The sequence below is a fragment of the Oncorhynchus mykiss genome, chromosome 6 (assembly GCF_057628025.1).
Source record: "Oncorhynchus mykiss isolate SJ-2025 chromosome 6, ASM5762802v1, whole genome shotgun sequence".
Taxonomy (NCBI): Eukaryota; Metazoa; Chordata; class Actinopteri; order Salmoniformes; family Salmonidae; genus Oncorhynchus; species Oncorhynchus mykiss.
The window spans coordinates 15,199,618-15,217,618 of NC_143027.1; the positions used below are offsets into that span (position 1 = coordinate 15,199,618).

At 39.3% G+C, this 18,001-nt stretch overlaps 1 protein-coding gene across 3 annotated transcripts in view; it reads right to left on the reverse strand.

Annotated features, from left to right (window-relative positions):
• Positions 1 to 18,001, reverse strand: part of LOC110525311 (EGF-like repeat and discoidin I-like domain-containing protein 3) — a 203,109-nt gene that overhangs the window by 137,676 nt on the left and 47,432 nt on the right. Inside the window, exon 2 of one of the 3 annotated variants that reach the window (XM_036979442.2) lies at positions 10,563 to 10,592. The exons of 1 other annotated variant lie outside the window; for it this stretch is intronic. In XM_036979442.2, coding sequence (XP_036835337.1) covers positions 10,563 to 10,592 — 30 coding nt within the window. The remainder of the gene's footprint in view (positions 1 to 10,562; positions 10,593 to 18,001) is intronic. One more of the 3 variants, XM_036979443.2, reaches the window with a different exon arrangement.

Here is an 18,001-nt window from a genome sequence, read left to right on the forward strand (position 1 = left end):
ACATGTCCTTGCACCCTGCCATGACGAAATGGATCAGACACATTGGCATTTGACAATGACAGACGAATGCACTTGCAAAGTCAGAAAGTATAAAAGGCACATCAAAGACGTAAGACGGAACTGCCTAAGACTCCGGCATGTCAAATATATCTCCCAGGGAGGTCAAAACAAAATACACCATTCAAGACGTTGACAGAAGACGAAGAGAAGGAAAGACTAGTCAGAACATGGAAATGTCACAACAGTAGCAGAGGGGACCTTGGAAGAAAGTTCTTCCTGTTCTGACCATGTGAGCCAATCAAACCTAATTAGGCCTGAGCCAATCAGACGAAGACTGCTCCAGGAGAAGAGTCGCCGCACCAGGGTGGTCAACGAAAGTTCGCTGGCATAAGTCTCTCCATAATACAGTCAGGCATTGACTGATTCACTTATTATTGGCAATGCATAGGCCCTTATCACGCATTGGACATTCTGTGAATCTGGAAAAGTCATGAATGCCCAGCTCGTAATGGAATGAAAGAAAGCCTGTGATTCATTCCATAAAGAGTTTTGTTAACCAGTCAAGCTCATATGACTACATCGAGGTCTGTCAAGCACATTTCTCAAAAGGAAGAAAGTACGGGAGGAAAAGCTACAACAAAGAGATGCATAGAGGAAGTTAAAAGGTCATGGTGTTTTCCATTTCCTTTCATCCAATATATACAGGGAATGTGATCCCATACAAGGTTACCCCAATAGAGATCTTAATATTCGCAGAAAAAGCCCCAGCTGACTCCTCTTAAGCACCTCTGTGCAGAACACAAACACGGCTTCTTTCCTAACAGTTCTTTAATAATAAGGGCCAAGCCTCATATGTCAGCACTGCTTCTGACACGTCAGGCATTGGAAATAAAGCAGGACATAATTATGTGTGAAAGAGTGATCTGTTCAACATCAGTAACATGATTTAAATAGTGTATTAGACTGAATGGAGATCATACTGCCATTAAGTGGTCAAATCTGCAATAAGGCTAAATTAGCATTAGTGCGTATAAGGTATTACTCACACACTTGAACTAATAAGAGGACGAAAAAGCTGTGCCAAGCTTTTCACTTAGTACCTTTTTTCAAACATCACAGTGGAATCGTAGAGATGGTTCTATGCAGATTGAAAGAGAAGGGAATTGGCTACTTTAGGAGCACCATTATGCATACTGTAAAGAAGCTTGCACTGTGCAAGAACTCACGCTGAATGTACCGGAATTGTGAGGAGCTTTTAGCATGTCAATGTCTGAGTGGTCCAGGTCTAAGAGTAGAGCACAGAAATGCAGCATGGCCATTATATAAAGTGCTATTTTACACAGAAAGTCCAGTCTTGTGTTACATAATGGCCAACCAGTGCCCATTAAACCTGCAACTCCACCCCCGTTTACAAAAAGAGCCGTAGATACAGTGCATTCAGAAAGTATTCAGACCCCTTCCATTTTTCCACATTTTGTTGCGTTACATAATTATTCTAAAATGGACTAAATACCCTTTTCCCCCTCATCAATCTACACACAATACCCCGTAATCACATAGCAAAAACAGGATTTTAGACTTTTCTTTCAAACTTATTAAAAATATAAAACAGAAATAACTTATTTATATACTGTAAGTATTCAGACCCTTTGCTATGAGACTCGGAAATGAGCTTAGAAGCATCCTGTTTCCATTGGTCATCATTGAGATGTTTCTTCAACCTGATTGGAATCCACCTGTTTTAAATTAAATTAATTGGTCATGATTTGGAATGTCTATATAAGGTCCCACAGTTGAAAGTGCATGTCAGAGCAGAAACCAAGCCATGAGGTTGAAGGAATTGTACGGTAGAGTAGCCAGACAGAAGCAGTAAAAGGGTACATGACAGCCCGCTTAAATTTAGCCAAAAGGCACCTAAAGGATTCTCAGACCATGACAAACAAGATTCTCTGGTCTGATGAAACCAAGATTGAACTATTTGGCCTGAATGCTAAGAGTCTCGTCTGGAGGAAACCTGGCACCATCCCTACGGTGAAGCATGGTGGTGGCAGCATCATACTGTGGGGATGTTATTCAGTGGCAGGGACTGGGAGACTAGTCAGGATCGAGTGAAAGATGAACGGAGCAAGGTACAGAGAGATCCTTGATGAAAACCTGCTCCAGAGCGCTCAGAGCCTCACACTGGGGCGAAGGCTGACCTTCTAACAGGGCTATGACCATAAGCACACAGCCAAGACAACACAGGAGTGGCATTGGGACAAGCCACTGAATGTCCTTGAGTGGCCCAGCCAGAGCTTGGATTTGAACCCGATCAAACGTCTCTGGAGAGACCTGAAAATAGCTGTGCAGTGATGCACCCTATCCAACCTGACAGACCTTGAGAGGATCTGCAGAGAAGAATGGAAGAAACTCCCAAATACAGTTGTGCCAAGCTTGTAGCTTCATACCCAAGAAGACTCAAGGCTGTAATCGCTACCAAAGGTGCTTCAACAAAGTACTGAGTAAAGGGTCTGAATACTTGAGTAAATGTGATATTTTAGTTTTTTTGCAAAAATTTCTAAAAACCTGTTTTTGCTTTGTCATTCTGGGGTATTGCTTATAGATTGATGAGGGTAAAAAATGATTTCATGCATTTTAGAATAAGGCTGTAACGTAACAAAATGTGGAAAAAGTCAAGGGCTCTGAATTCTTGCCAAATGCACAGTACATTATTAATATATTAAACAAGTTTATGGGGATTAATAAGGCCCTCACAAGCAAAATAATGAATGCTCCCTTACCACATATTAAAAATGCATATCAAATTCATCGTTAATTAAAACCAGTAGAGAGCAAACGGGTATTGCAGTAATTAAAAATGATGTGTATTTCGTATCCAATAAAGAGAAGAGATACTGTTACGTTCCCCAGTTTCTGTATTGTTGTGGGTTTGTATGTGTATGTATTTCAGGAAATGGCTTCCTGGATTCCTAAGCAGCTGATTGGTCGACCCCATCGCTGATTGGAGCTCTGACCCCTCCCGCTTGTCAGGGGATACAGCTGTCTCTTCAATTACCAACTTGATAAAAGCCAGTGTTCCTCCCTCAGGGAAGAGAGCTTCTTTTTATGTCCTGTGTTGGTTGGTGTGGCGGTCAGTAAAATGCACCTTGGGAGCGTGCCTGCGGGCATTCATAACCCGTAGTATTGAATCTGTCTATGCACACTAGGTAAGTCCTCTAGAGAGAGGATTCCTTAACTTTGACTTTCTTTGCTTTGGTTCCGTCCAGACCCTTTTCCCCACATTACCGTGTTTAGAAATAATAAATTCCCTGTAAATGGTATTTTCCTCTGCCTCTGTCGTCCTTCCCTGCACCTACGATCACATACTTTTTTCACTCCACGGGGAGTTGAGATGTAGTGGGGTATTGCGTTCCCTCCTCCAAGAGGCGTACGTAACAGATAATGTATGTCCTGATGTTCACAAAAATGCAGATAATTCCTGAAGCTGTCGGCAAATGCTATATACAAATGTGTCACACTTCGTTTTATTAAGCACTGCTTCAGATTTCAACTTTAGCATTCCAAAATAATTTTTCTCCCCAATTCTGTGATACATATACAGTACCAGTCAAAAGTATGGACACACCTACTCGTTCAAGGGTTTTTCTTTATTATACTATTTTCTACATTGTATAATAATTGTAAAGACATCAAAACTATGAAATAACACATAAGGAATCATGTAGTAACCAACATCAAAATATATTTTAGATTCTTCAAAGTAGCCACCTTTTGCCTTGATGACAGATTAGCACACTTTTGGCATTCTCTCAACCAGCTTCACCTGGAATTCTTTTCCAATAGTCTTGAAGGAGTTCCCACATATGCTGAGCACTTGAAGGCTGCTTTTCACTCACTCTGCGGTCCAACTCATTCCAAACCATCTCAATTGGGTTGCGGTTGAGTGATTGTGGAGGCCAGGTCATCTGATGCAGCACTCCATCGCTCTCATTCTTGGTCAAATAGCCCTTACACAGCCTGAAGGTGTGTTGGGTGATTGTCCTGTTGAAAAACAAATGACAGTACACTATGCGCAAACAAGATGGGATGGCGTATTGCTGCCGAATGGGATGGCGTATTGCTGCAGAATTCAAGTGTCCCTTGAATTCTAAATAAATCACTGAGTGTCACCAGCAAAGCACTCCCACACCTTTACACCTCCTCCTTCATGATTCACGGTGTGAACCACAAATGCGGAGATCATCCATTCACCTACTCTGCATCTCAAAAAGACATGGCAGTTGGAACCAAAAATCTCAAATTTGGACTCATCAGACCAAAGGACTGATTTCCACCGGTCTAATGTCCATTGCTCGTGTTTCTTGACCCAAACAACTCTCTTCTTATTATTGGTGTCCTTTAGTAGTGGTTTCTTTGCAGCAATTCTACCATGAAGGTCTGTTTCATGCAATCTCCTCTGAACAGTTGATGTTGAGATGTGTCTGTTACTTGAACTCAGTGAAGCACTTATTTGGGCTGCAATCTGAGGTGCAGTTAACTCAAATGAACTTATTCTCTGCAGCAGAGGTAACTATGGGTCTTACTTTCCTGTGGCGGTCCTCAATAGACAGTTTCATCGTAGTGCTTGATGGTTTTTGCGACTGCACTTTCAGAAACTTTCAAAGTCCTTGACATTTTCTGGATTGACTGACCTCCATTTCTTAAAGTAATGATAGACTGTCATTTCTCTTTGCTTATTTGAGCTGTTTTTGCCATAATATGGACTTGGTCTTTTACCAAATAGGGTTATCTTCTGTATACCACCCCTATCTTGTCACAATACAACTGATTGGCTAAAAGAAATTTCACAAACGTACTTTTCACAAGGCACATCTGTTAATTGAAATGTATTCCCGGTGACTACCTCATGAAGCTGGTTGAGAGAAGAATGTGCAAAGCTGTCATCAAGGCAAAGCGATGCTACTTTGAAGAATCTCAAATATAATGTTTTGATTTGTTTAACACTTTTTTGGTTACTACATGATTCCATATGTGTTATTTCACAGTGTCGATGTCTTCACTATTATTCTACAATGTAGAAAATAGTCAAAATAAAGAAAAAGCCTGAAATGAGTAGGTGTATCCAAACTTTTGACTGGTATGTACATTTTCACCGTTTTTATTTCACTCTGCAGTCAAACATGCACATTTAGTTTTTTACAAGTACAGGATTCTTTCCACATGGATATATTCACACAACTAAAGCTTGTAACACCTGTCCCTACCAAACAGCAAACATTGGCTGATTACTGTGTGGTTTGCCATGACTGGTGTTAGGGAGCATATTCAAATGAAGGCTGTGTTTCCTGGATGAAGGTTGTGATGCCTGGATGATGGCTGTGTTGCCTGGATGAAGGCTGTGTTGCCTGGATGAAGGCTGTTGCCTGGATGTCAGGCAGCTTTTCAGCTGATATGACTGGTGAGAGATGTTCCATTGATTTCACACTGACATACCCCATCTATAACCCTGGAATTACATGTTAATTTGATGGCAGTGGCACCTTCTAACAAGGTCAGATTTTTGGACGAGTTATTAACATGGTAATTCACAGGTGCCTTGCATATTGTTTTTAAACACCTACATTCACATGCTCAAATGGCCACGTGATATGGAATGTCACATAAAGAAAATCACCTTTGCTATCAAATAAACAGAGGCATTATTATTAAAGGATCAAAAAACATTTCAGAAATGTGAAAAGTTCCAGATTAAGTTAATCTATATACTTGAATAACAAAGAAGAAAATTCTACCATAGCAACACACGATTCTGACCTCATTGTAACCATCTAAAACAGAAGAAATGATTAAGAAGAGATGCACAGGACATGACGTGAGCATGGAGATATGAATGCTGTTGTCTATAGTGCCAGCAATGCATGGTGTTGACCACAGCTGAATACGTCAGAGTTAAGGTCAAATCCATCTAAATTAATGGATTCAGGAATTCAGTCACATAACAATTTCATGTCCAACTAAAACTGACTGAGAGTGAAATGGAATTGATCCCTACTTTTATTCAATTTTTTCAGGGTTAGATCAGCTTTAAAATTGCAGATTGTAGCTTCCATCAATGTAATTGTCTGCATTACTTCCAAAGCCCCATATATTTCTTGCAAATACTGTATATACATACATAAATATAACTATATATACAGTTGAAGTCGGAAGTTTACATACACCTTAGCCAAATACATTTAAACTCAGCTTTTCAGAATTCCTGACATTTAATCCTAGTAAAAATTCCCTGTTTTAGGTCAGTTAGCATCACCACTTTATTTTAAGAATCTGAAATGTCAGAATAATAGTAGAGACAATTATATATTTCAGCTTTTATTTCTTTCATCACATTCCCAGTGGGTCAGAAGTTTACATACACTCAGTTAGTATTTGCTAGTATTGCCTTTAAATTGTTAACTTGGGTCAAACATTTCAGGTAGCCTTCCACAAGCTTCACACAATAGGTTGGTTGAAGTTTGGCCCATTCCTCCTGACAGAGCTAGTGCAACTGAGTCAGGTTTGTAGGCCTCCTTGCTCGCATACGCTTTTTCAGTTATGCCCACAGGTTTCTATAGGATTGAGGTCAGGGCTTTGTGATGGCCACTCCAATACCTTCACTTTGTTGTCCTTAAGCCATTTTGCCACAACTTTGGAAGTATGCTTGGGGTCATTGTCCATTTGGAAGTCCCATTTGCGACCAAGATTTAACTCCCTGACTGATGTCTTGAGATGTTGCTTCAAAATATCCACATAATTTCCCCCCCATGATGCCATCTACTTTGTGAAGTGCAACAGACCCTCCTGCAGCAAAGCACCCCCACAAATTGATGCTGCCAAATTACTTGTGTCATGCACAAAGTAGATGTCCTAATTGACTTGACAAAACTATAGTTTGTTAACAAGAAATGTGGAGTGGTTGAAAAATCACTTTAAATGACTCCAACATAAGTGTATGTAAACTTCCGACTTCAACTGTACATACAGTGCCTTGCGAAAGTATTCGTCCCCCTTGAACTTTGCGACCTTTTGCCACATTTCAAACTTCAAACATAAAGATATAAAACTGTATTTTTTTTGTGAAGAATCAACAACAAGTGGGACACAATCATGAAGTGGAACGACATTTATTGGATATTTCAAACTTTTTTAAATCAAAAACTTAAAAATTGGGCGTGCAAAATTATTCAGCCCCTTTACTTTCAGTGCAGCAAACTCTCTCCAGAAGTTCAGTGAGGATCTCTGAATGATCCAATGTTGACCTAAATGACTAATGATGATAAATACAATCCACCTGTGTGTAATCAAGTCTCCGTATAAATCCACCTGCACTGTGATAGTCTCAGAGGTCCGTTAAAAGCGCAGAGAGCATCATGAAGAACAAGGAACACACCAGGCAGGTCCGAGATACTGTTGTGAAGAAGTTTAAAGCCGGATTTGGATACAAAACGGTTTCCCAAGCTTTAAACATCCCAAGGAGCACTGTGCAAGCGATAATATTGAAATGGAAGGAGTATCAGACCACTGCAAATCTACTAAGACCTGGCCGTCCCTCTAAACTTTCAGCTCATACAAGGAGAAGACTGATCAGAGATGCAGCCAAGAGGCCCATGATCACTGGATTAACTGCAGAGATCTACAGCTGAGGTGGGAGACTCTGTGGGAGACAAGCCACCTGGGAGACACACCAAACATGTGGAAGAAGGTGCTCTGGTTAGATGAAACCAAAATTGAACTTTTTGGCAACAATGCAAAACGTTATGTTTGGCATAAAAGCAACACAGCTCATCACCCTGAACACACCTCATCCCCACTGTCAAACATGGTTGTGGCAGCCTCATGGTTTGGGCCTGCTTTTCTTCAGCAGGGACAGGGAAGATGGTTAAAATTGATGGGAAGATGGATGGAGCCAAATACAGGACCATTCTGGAAGAAAATCTGATGGAGTCTGCAAAAGACCTGAGACTGGGACGGAGATTTGTCTTCCAACAAGACAATGATCCAAAACATAAAGCAAAATCTACAATGGAATGGTTCAAAAATAAACATATCCAGGTGTTAGAATGGCCAAGTCAAAGTCCAGACCTGAATCCAATCGAGAATCTGTGGAAAGAACTGAAAACTGCTGTTCACAAATGCTCTCCATCCAACCTCACTGAGCTCGAGCTGTTTTGCAAGGAGGAATGGGAAAAAATTTCAGTCTCTCGATGTGCAAAACTGATAGAGACATACCCCAAGCGACTTACAGCTGTAATCGCAGCAAAAGGTGGCGCTACAAAGTATTAATTTAAGGGGGCTGAATAATTTTGCACGCCCAATTTTTCAGTTTTTGATTTGTTAAAAAAGTTTGAAATATCCAATAAATATCATTCCACTTCATGATTGTGTCCCACTTGTTGTTGATTCTTCACAAAAAAATACAGTTTCATATCTTTATGTTTGAAGCCTGAAATGTGGCAAAAGGTCGCAAAGTTCAAGAGGGCCGAATACTTTCGCAAGGCACTGTACATACACTACCGTTCAAAAGTTTGGTGTCACCTAGAAATCGTTTTCAAAAGAAAAGCACATTTTTTGTCCATTAAAATAACATACATTTTATGTCAAATCTCTTAACACCATCCATTTTGGATTTCTAATTGCCATATATTTGTTCAACTGTGATGTGATGGTTCACAAAAGTTCTGAACCTTTATTCTCACTGTTTCTACAGATTGTAAATTGAAAATATTTTTGGGGGGCTAAAAGTATTATTATATTATTAATCGATTGACTATGACTTTTCAGGGTTAACTCCAGGTAAATTTTGCAACTATTCAGCCATTCCTGGACCTGTGACCAAAAACAAGCCACATATGGACAAATAACCTTATGATTCTGCCTCTTCGCAACAAAATCTACAGAGCTGGGTAGGTTGGATCCCCCATGTAAATAACATTCTATTGGTTGAAATAATTTTGTATAATAAATTAAGTAAAAAAAGTCAAAGTTTTCAATCTGTCGTTGTTTTGAGCATCAATTCATAAACCATGTGCCATGGAATCGGTACATCAAAAATCTCTTCCCAACTATTTTGCAACCCCTACTTTACGTAGGCTCATCTTTCCAGACTATTGACACCAAGGAGATACCCAAAGTATTCCCATTACCAACTAGAAACACTAACAACCAGACAACATTCATAGAGACCTCTCAACTCTGGGATTATATGTATTTGACAAGTCTAAAACTGCAATAAATAATATTTCAGTTCCATTTAATACATACAGAGTTTATAAAAAGCTTATTTTTCTTTCTTTTCCTCTTTCAAGGTAACTTGAAATAGCATGTGATTGCCAAACAGGCTTTCTGAGGCAGCAGAAGATGCATTGGAGGGCTTTTATAATAAACCACTGTGCTGATAGTTACCCAAATGACAAAATCACACGTGGTTTTCCTTACCATGTAACCAGTCTATGGACAAGGTACACCAGCAATCCATCCTGTTATACACTATATGCTAATAAGTGCATCAAATAACATCAGCCAGCTGCTTGGGGAAGCATGAGGACAATATCACAGAAATGCTTATGGAGGCACACTAACCAGACTTTTTATTTTTTTTATTTAACCTTTATTTAACTAGGCAAGTCAGTTAAGAACAAATTATTATTTACAATGACGGCCTACACTGGCCAAACCCGGACGACGCTGGGCCAATTGTGAGCCGCCCTATGGGACTCCCAATCAAAGCCGGTTGTGATACAGCCTGGTGCAGAGCTCATACAGGGATGGAACGTTTTCCACTCACTAACTACCCTGACTCATAGGGCTATTCTCAAGTAAGAAGAATGTGTAGAATGCTTATTGAGGCTTTTTATAGAAGAGCATTCTCAAAAAAGGAAGAATCTAATTGAATAATCACTCCTACCGTCTTGACACGAATTATAAATCACTCAATTATAGGCTTACTTCAATGAGTTTCATTCTTTCATTCATATTTGCGCGTCCAAATATTGTGGACTTGGTTGGATGTTTGGCAGTGTTCTGGACCAAAGTGGTTTTGAGTTCTCAAACTTGGGGAATCTATGTTGTCGATCAATGGTAAACATTTGTTCTGTGAAATTCTCTGTTGCAAGGGATAACAACACAAGTCTCTGATTGGTTCAATGCTTGTTTAGAGTTTGGGGAGTATTAGACAAGGGTTGTATGTTTGTTCAAAGAGAGAAAGGAACTAAAAGCATCACGTAAACATCATTGGTAAAAAAGTTAAAAGAAAACTTAACAACAAAAAAAGAGAGACACATGGAGATCAGTCAAGCAAAGTGATACTGACTGGGCTGGATCAATCAATCAATGCAGCAGGAGCCACAGCAGTCACAGGGGTGTGTGTGTGTGTGTGTGTGTGTGTGTGTGTTTGAGAAGGTGAGAGAGTGGGAGAGTGGTTGAAGGGATACAGGAAAGGTCATATTATGATTGTACTGATGATGGGTAGAACACACACACACAAATGAGGGGAACACAAGTTACCAATTGTAGAAATACCCCACCTGCTGAAGTCAGCTCCACACCATCTACTGCTGTAGAGACAGAGGGAGGGGAGGGAGGGAAGAGGGGAGCAAGGGAGGAGCAAAAGAGAGATCAGTTACTTTATTGTTAGATTTTCAAATAATACTACTAAAGGGTAAATATAAAGGCTTTAATGGTATAATACTACTAAAGGGTAACTATAAAGGCTTTAATGGTATAATACTACTAAAGGGTAATTATAAAGGCTTTAATGGTATAATACTACTAAAGGGTAATTATAAAGGCTTTAATGGTATGATACTACTAAAGGGTAATTATAAAGGCTTTCATGGTATAATACTACTAAAGGGTAATTATAAAGGCTTTCATGGTATAATACTACTACAGGGTAACTATAAATGCTTTAATGGTATAATACTACTAAAGGGTAATTATAAAGGCTTTAATGGTATAATACTACTAAAGGGTAACTATAAATGCTTTCATGGTATAATACTACTAAAGGGTAATTATAAAGGCTTTAATGGTATAATACTACTAAAGGGTAACTATAAAGGCTTTCATGGTATGATACTACTAAAGGGTAATTATAAAGGCTTTAATGGTATAATACTACTAAAGGGTAACTATAAAGGCTTTCATGGTATAATACTACTAAAGGGTAATTATAAAGGCTTTAATGGTATGATACTACTAAAGGGTAACTATAAAGGCTTTAATGGTATAATACTACTAAAGGGTAATTATAAAGGCTTTCATGGTATAATACTACTAAAGGGTAATTATAAAGGCTTTCATGGTATAATACTACTAAAGGGTAATTATAAAGGCTTTCATGGTATAATACTACTAAAGGGTAATTATAAAGGCTTTCATGGTATAATACTACTAAAGGGTAATTATAAAGGCTTTCATGGTATAATACTACTAAAGGGTAATTATAAAGGCTTTAATGGTATGATACTACTAAAGGGTAATTATAAAGGCTTTCATGGTATAATACTACTAAAGGGTAACTATAAAGGCTTTCATGGTATAATAATACTAAAGGGTAATTATAAAGGCTTTAATGGTATGATACTACTAAAGGGTAACTATAAAGGCTTTAATGGTATAATACTACTAAAGGGTAATTATAAAGGCTTTCATGGTATAATACTACTAAAGGGTAATTATAAAGGCTTTCATGGTATAATACTACTAAAGGGTAATTATAAAGGCTTTCATGGTATAATACTACTAAAGGGTAATTATAAAGGCTTTAATGGTATAATACTACTAAAGGGTAATTATAAAGGCTTTCATGGTATAATACTACTAAAGGGTAACTATAAAGGCTTTAATGGTATGATACTACTAAAGGGTCATTATAAAGGCTTTAATGGTATGATACTACTAAAGGGTCATTATAAAGGCTTTCATGGTATGATACTACTACAGGGTAACTATAAAGGCTTTAATGGTATAACTCCATCATGAACACTGAAGGTTTTGTATTTACAATATAATTATTGATCAAATAATGTACTAATCCTTCGACTGATGGATGGATGAGACACTCAAATACTCTGTTAATAATCCTCCCACATTGAGTCAATGTACAGTACATCCAACACTGCGGACAAAATATATTAACCCCCCCCCCCCCCCCCCCCCCCCCCACCACCACCACCATCACAACGCAATAGCATTCATGCATACTGTACGATACAACAGGTAAGTGGGTGACAATCAACCAGACACAGTATCACAGAAAAGCATAAATGTACACAATGCCATCATGAAATGTTAGCGCTTGGCCAAACCCCATCCCCCTCAAGGCCTCCATGGCTAAAATACTGGCTACTAGCCTCTGACTAATGTGGACTCATCATTCTGGACCAGTGTACAGTAGGATTACTTTGTGAGGCATACATACACGGCCGAATCCCCCTTCTAATCCGATTCCTATGCCATGGGTGAGTGGCAGGGCTGAGGGCTGGGCTGGGCTGTCTGTCTCCCATCGTTATCACAGCTCTCTATCTCTACCCCAATCATAAGCTAGAGCAGGCCTGCCTCAAACACGCAGACACACACCCAGCCAGACCCAGAGATCCCAAGGGGAGGTGCTACTGTATATACTGTAAAGCTGTTGTCTTCCCTGACTTTGTGGCATCTACCATGTTATTTTTCTTGATGTAAACATGAGTTTGCAATCTAAGCAGAGTCTGTATTTCTCAGGGATTGAGGGCCTGTCTAACAATAAGGATAGTTAGGATTACTTTCATGTGCATGTTTTCATCTTAAACACTGCATACTAATGGGAAATTAGCATGTGGGAATGGTAAGTACTACATATACCATGAAATAGAAAGAGAGAAAAAGAAAGAGAGAAAGCAAGGAGAATGAGAGAGAGAGAGAGAGAGAGAGATAGAGAGAGCTATGTGAATTTCAATATTCAAAGTTGTGACAATGTAGCAACATTTCCTTCCATTCCACACACAAAAACAAACACATTTTTTGCTTCAAATATTATTTGCTAAAGTTGCTATCGTTGGGTTCCCTCAAACACCTGGGTACCGGGCCATGTAAAACTCGCCCACTGTCTGTCTCTTTGTTTGTTAATCGCCAACCTGCCTCTAGGCCTACTACTGATCGGAAGTGGCTCCTAGAGAGCGAGCACCAGTGAAGGTTGTGCAGCACCTCTCGTCATTTGGTTTCTTCCTTTAAGGGGTGCTTTCATTGTTTACCAGAAATACTGATGTTTGTGCAAATGTCTTTGTTTTGTTGAACGTGTTCATTGTTGGCCATTGTTATGTCAAGTGTGCAATTGTATTGCCTGTGAAGTGTAGCCAAATGTGAAGTGTAGCCTTTTTATTAAAAATATTGGTTTCCAGTTTAAATGTGTGAATGGTTTGTGCCAGGCTAGGGCAGGTCCTGTGATGTCCATTCTCTTCTCTAACTGTCCTTACCTTACATTCCAAGGTGTATGAATTCAGAGACAGACTGGATATATTTAGCCATCCTTGAATGACAAACTTCAAGGCCCAATGCAGCTATTTTTTTATGCCAATATTAAATAACTTCTGGGTAACAATTAAGCACCTTACTGTAATAGATTTCCATTAAAATGGGGGGAAAAACTATTTCAAAAAACAATAATTTTAAAGACACTTGAGCAGGGTACTGTTTAAAACGTGTTGAACATGTTGAGCATTTTAGCCAAATACAATACTGAGAGAGAGAGACACATGGAACAGACTCAATTTCCTTTTTACAAAATAAAACATCAACATTGTCTCTGCCAATATTCTCTGGAGGGACCCTAGTCCTAAAAATACACTCACATTCTCAGACAGATGCTAAATCATCTCCAAGGGTTCTAGTACCTTGCACATTACCACGCTAATCCAATAAACGGAGTCTGCTTTATGTCTTCTTGTCAGTCCTTTTAACCCATGACTCGTTACGAGTGGTAAGAGTTTTTCCTGTTTTCCTATTGGCTCGTCCAATGTTCTATCCTCTGCACAGTGTCATAGCGGTGATTACTAAAGATGAGAGTTGCTATAAAACACACACGCATAAAAACACACACATAAGAATGCCAGTAAACAGATGCATATGAATGAACATCCATTAAGAAATGCACCGAAAACCCCAGCTCATGAGTAACTGAGGACAAAGACAGTGAAGAAGCTAAAACTAGGAAGTTGATCTCCTGCTATCCCATATGTCTGGCATGAGAAGCTCCTCGTGAATGTTTCCCATGCACCAGAAGACTCCTCTGATCCCAGGACCAAGAGACTAAACACATTCCACAGTTCTCTTATTGTGGTTTCCCTTGTGTCCCTTTCTCTTCAGCCACTGTAAAGACCAACACAAACACACACACACACACTAGAGATCTTCTCTGGTCCAAAAAGTTGGACCCTGACCTGAACGGACTTGAGGACAATCAGACCCGGACCAGAAACTGACCCAACGACAACCAAACCTAGACCTGACCCGGTTAAACCCAAGTGACCAAAAAAATATGTTTATCAGCCAAGTTGCCCTTCTGGTTAATGAATAGGTATTTATAAAACACACTAACACAAGCATGCACAAAATACAAGGGTTGTTCCTATGATTCACTATCCAAATTTCCCCTCCTATGTCAAGTGTGTGTTCCAAAGATGATGGTAAGACCAATGTTATCTTAGGCTGCGACTAGCCCAACAACACTGGGGAATTGTTCTGGACAGCACATGCCAAAACATGGCCAGAGGACTGACTTGTGAGTCTAAGTGTGTATATATGTGTGTGTGTGTGTGTGTGTGTGTGTGTGTGTGTGTGTGTGTGTGTGTGTGTGTGTGTGTGTGTGTGTACTTATACATCTAAGTATGATTATTTACACAGTATGATGTTGTTGGAGCTAGTTGGATGAAGATATTCTCTGTAATGTTATTTTATTGTGGCTTGCCAAGAAAAACATACTGTATCCTTGACTTTGCTCAGCTCAATACAATTTTGACTGGGGACATTAACAAACAAACTCCAGCCATATACACTGATTATACCAAACATTAGGAACAACTTCCTAATATTGAGTTGCACCCCTTCTTATGCCCTCAGAACAGCTTCAATTTGTCGGGGCATGGACTCTACAAGGTGTCGAACATGTTTGACAGGGATGCTGGCACATGTTGATTCCAATGCTTCCCACAGTTATGTCAAGTTGTCTGGATGTCATTTGGATGGTGGACCAATCTTTATACACAAGGAAACTTTTTAGTGTGAAAAGCCCAGAGCGTTGCAGTTCTTGACACAAACCGGTGCACCTGGCACCTACTACCATACCCTGTGCAAAGGCACTAAATATTTTGTCTTGCCTATTTACCCTTTGAATGGCACACATATACAATAAATGTCTCAATTGTTTCAAGGCTTTAAAATCCTTATTGTCCCCTTCATCTACACTAATTGAAGTGGATTTAATAAGTGACATCAATAAGGGATCATAGCTTTCACCTGGATTCACCTGGACAGTCTATGTCATGGAAAGAGCAGGTGCTCTTAGAGTTTTTGCCAATTGTTAACACACGTTTGCTGAAACTACATCTCAGGTACTCAAAAATCTAAACACAAAAGATTTATCCAATTTCCCCAAATCCCACAGACCCTTTGCTAAATGAAACACTGTAATCAAAATCATAGCAATGTACTCCCTGCTCAAAATGAAACTCTGCACACAAATGAGACATACAGACATCAGATGAATCTAACTTAGTGACAATCGAGATCACACTAATGTGACATATTCAAAACATTATTATCAGAACCTATTTCAGTGTAAAGACTAAGATTTTGTTGTTACAGTATACTGTATATTGTTTGTGTGTACTCAAACAAGAAAGTTTTATATTTAACATTACTCAATACATGTCCAACAGCATATTGTAAGCACACATTCCGTAAATATATTTTGCATATGGAAAGGAAGAAAAGTAGGCCTATTTGTACTACTGTAGTGTATGTTATATCAATTGTACGGAATAGATATGGTATGGCTGTGTAAGGGAGGCGAAGTCAGCTGCAGGAGAGCAGAGTAGAGTAAACATGTGCACTTTTATTCCGTTCAACAATAGGCACAAAAAATGATATTAGTGCCTAAAAACACGGAACATAAACTATAAAAGTATTGCGAGTGAACAGACACCATATACAATGAACAATTATTCACAAAGACATGATGGGGAACAGAGGACTAAATACATGTAGATTGACTGGGGAATGAAAACCAGGTGTGTATGGAACAAGACAAAACAAATGGACATATGAAAAATGGAGCGGCGATGGCTAGAAAGCCGGTGAAGTCGATCGCCGAACGCCGCCCGAACAAGGAGAGGAGCCGACTTCGGTGGAAGTCGTGACAAGATAAAGAAACTGTCAAAATACAATACAATCTAAATCATAAGTCAAGAAACAAATAAGTCATGTCTGTTGTTCTGGTCAGGCCACAAATTTTCCTTAACATCACAGGTGATATTCTCCTTGGCAAGACAGCGGGGGAAATATCTTCTGGCATGACGGATCCACCCCTGACAGGACTCTGCTGGAATGTCACCACAGGCCTCCTCCATTGCCTGGAGAAGGGCCATCCGTTCATGGGGTTTGCGATCATACACCTTCCACCGCCATGCTGAAAACAACTCCTCAATGGGGTTGAGAAATGGGGAATATGGTGGGAGATAGAGAATTGTAAACCTGGGATGGTCATGGAACCAGCTGTAGACCTGAGCAGCCCGATGGAAACTCATGTTGTCCCAAATTAGAATATACATTTGCTGCTCAGGATCACCTGGCCCTCTATGCTCTGGCTTAAAAAGATTGTCATGTAAAGTGTTCAGGAAATGAAGGAGATGGGCAGTGTTGTATGTTCCAAAGGTGGCATGGTGGTGGAGGACCCCATTGTGGCTCATAACTGCACATATGATGATGGCGTGTTGACCAATGATGTTTCCTCCTCGTCTTCGCTAAATTGAATCCAGCCACATCTATGAAAATGTGTTCCTGGGTGATGGGATTTGCAAAGGTAGAGCATTGTTTGTTATATGTTTGTTATAGAACTGCAATCTGAGTAGAAAGCAAAACATGTGCCAATAGTATTGCAGATTTGGTGTATGGTTCTGCCGAATGAGTTACAGGTTTGTGTCATTGTGCCTCATGGGCCAGTTTTAGTGTGTAAGCAATTGGGAAAAACTGTAATGTTTTGTATATTTAGTGTATAGTTACAGAACTAACAAACGCTAAAAATAAACTATTGTGAACTATTGTTCTCATGTTATCTTCGCAATGCCCCACACATTTCTCAGTATATTGTAGATAAATACTACTGTATTTTTTTTCTTTGTTTGGTAAGAATGGCTTACAGCAAGACATTTTACAGTATAAGATTCTATGAAATATGACTTAATATGTCATTTCTTCAGCACCACAATATAAATAAAACTACAAGCAATGCCGACAGCATTATGAAACTACTCAAAGTCTTAAACACAATGGGAAATGTTCCAACCTCACTTTTCTTAAAAAAGCTCATTAAGAGAAAAAGACTTGACTATTGCATTCATTGAGCAGTCATATAACTTGAGAACGTTGTATCCTGTCAAAATCATCACTCTCTAAATGTTAGAAAATTGCACCGTTTTGTAATGAATTACAGCTGTTAAGATTTGCCTCTTCCACTACAATTGTAGCCTAGGGGACTTCTTTTGTGAGAAGTTTGAGTGGCAGTAACTGCAAAGTGCATTTCCATAGCTTTTGTGTCTGTGTCTGTCTACGCTTCAAAAAAGAAAACTTTCATAAAGGCGAGACTTTTTCAAAGTGTGTAGGCTTTCTGTTGGTTATGTATGCATTGTGCTCAGCAATTTGAACTGTCACTGTCTGTGAATAAACTAAAGTTAACTCTAAAAGGTAAACAAAGATGGGACCAAAGACT